General features: G+C 44.3%; 1 protein-coding gene across 1 annotated transcript; it reads right to left on the minus strand.

Annotated features, from left to right (window-relative positions):
• Positions 1–1119: 1119 nt before the first annotated feature.
• Positions 1120–1557, minus strand: LOC147974763 (uncharacterized). The gene has a single exon (XM_087520133.1). It carries the CDS (start codon positions 1555–1557, stop codon positions 1120–1122), a length of 438 nt encoding a protein of 145 aa, XP_087376259.1.
• Positions 1558–1776: the final 219 nt, after the last annotated feature.

A 1776-nucleotide genomic window follows, 5' to 3' on the forward strand; every position in this document is an offset into this window, starting at 1 on the left:
ACTTGTCGCAACCTGTGAGTTTACCTTTTTTTCGTAGATTCGTTTATTCAAAACGTTTTATCTCTTTAACCATGCGTCCAAATCTCGAACCATTTCCACCGTTGGATTCCTCGCGTCGAGATCTTCACAACTAGATCCCATGTCGATAGGTTTTGACAAACTTTTTTCACAAAAATAATGAACGAAAAAACCGAACCCAGAGCATAGTTTTTCCCCTTTCTGAAAGAGGCACGGCAGTGCCTCTCGCGAAATCACAACCGTCCGTGAAAGAAAAAAAATACAAAAAACGCATTTTTTTGTTTCCGAGAGGCACGTCCGTGCCTCTCGTGAAAGCACAACCATGGCTCTCGCAGAAGCAAAACTGTGCTTCTGACAGAAGAAAAAAAAACAGAAAATCCGTTTTTTTCATTTTCGAGAGGCACGGTCGTGCCTCTCACGAAAGCAAAACTGTGCCTCTAGTGGAAGAAAAGGAAAACAAAGAACGCATTTTTTTTGTTTTCGAGAGGCATGACTGTGCCTCTCTCAAAAGCAAAACAGTGCCTCTCGCGGAAGCAAAGCCGTGCTTCTCATGAAAAAAAGAAAATGTGTTTTTTCGCGCAAAATTATTATTTTTTAAGTTTGTTTGTCCAAAAGCTAAGAAAGACCGGTGGAAAAGCAAAACGTCGAAAACCCCAAAAAAACCCTTTAAAAAACTGAAAACGCGTGCGGAAAAATAAAAAAGAAACAAAATCCAAAGGGAGCGGTCAAAGCGTGACACATGGCGGTGACTAAGAGCGCGTGAACTAGTTGCTCTCAAGAGCTACTGTGTGATGCGCGATGCATCAAATGGCAAATCCTATTCATCGCCGGTTATAAGTCATTCCGCAAACTGGCGCACATCCCACCTCCCTCCTGAGCTCGGCACATTTAGTTGTTTTCTTTTACCTTCAAAAAAAGGAGTTCGAGTTGGGATTCGAACTCCAGGCCGAATCCTATTAGGCGCTGAATACAGTGCATTTGGTTTTTTTAGACAACCTCACGAAGCTTTTCTTAAGTTGTCACAATGTTTACAGAAACGAAAGTAAGATCCCCAGGTTGACCCAACCACACACGGCGGCCAATCCCGAGCGACAGAGCGTGCTACGCTAGGTTGTGAGCTTCAAAACTAGAGCTCCTAAACTCATGACTGAACTTACAAAAATCAAAAGCTAAAGAGTGGTTTATAACTTCATGTGCAATCGCTCCATATGATGATGCATTCTCCTTCTTCAGATCGTTCACCACATTCTTGTAGTCCGAAGCAACATGAACTCGCCTTTGGTAGAGATCGTCGGCCAGCGCTAATCCTTCCCTGATTGCGATGGCTTCAAGGGTCTGTGGATTGGTAACGTGCCTCACCACCAGCACCGACGCTCCCAGGAACATTCCTTCTGAACTTCTGCATATAGCCCCGACCGTCCCATATCTGGCATTCCTCGGTGCAGCGGCATCAACGTTGATCTTGACACAAGTAGCGGCTAGAGGCTGCCAATGTGAAGGCCTGTTCACGCTCTGGACTCTGTGCCGAACCTCCTTCATGTTGATCAAGTTAATATCTTGAAGATAGCTCGTTATGAAACCATATATGGTATGTGGCGATTGGAAAATATCTTCGTAGATCGCTTTCCTGCGAGCCCTCCATATAGCCCACAAAATGACTATCATATGTGCAAACGTGTCTCTGCTCATTATTTCACTTAACGCGAACAACCAGTCTTTGGGATTCTCTTCTTGTCTGTCCACTAGATGATGAACCAG

This window comes from Triticum urartu, chromosome 4A, assembly GCF_056163025.1.
Source record: "Triticum urartu cultivar PI428250 chromosome 4A, HENAU_Tu73, whole genome shotgun sequence".
NCBI lineage: Eukaryota > Viridiplantae > Streptophyta > Magnoliopsida > Poales > Poaceae > Triticum > Triticum urartu.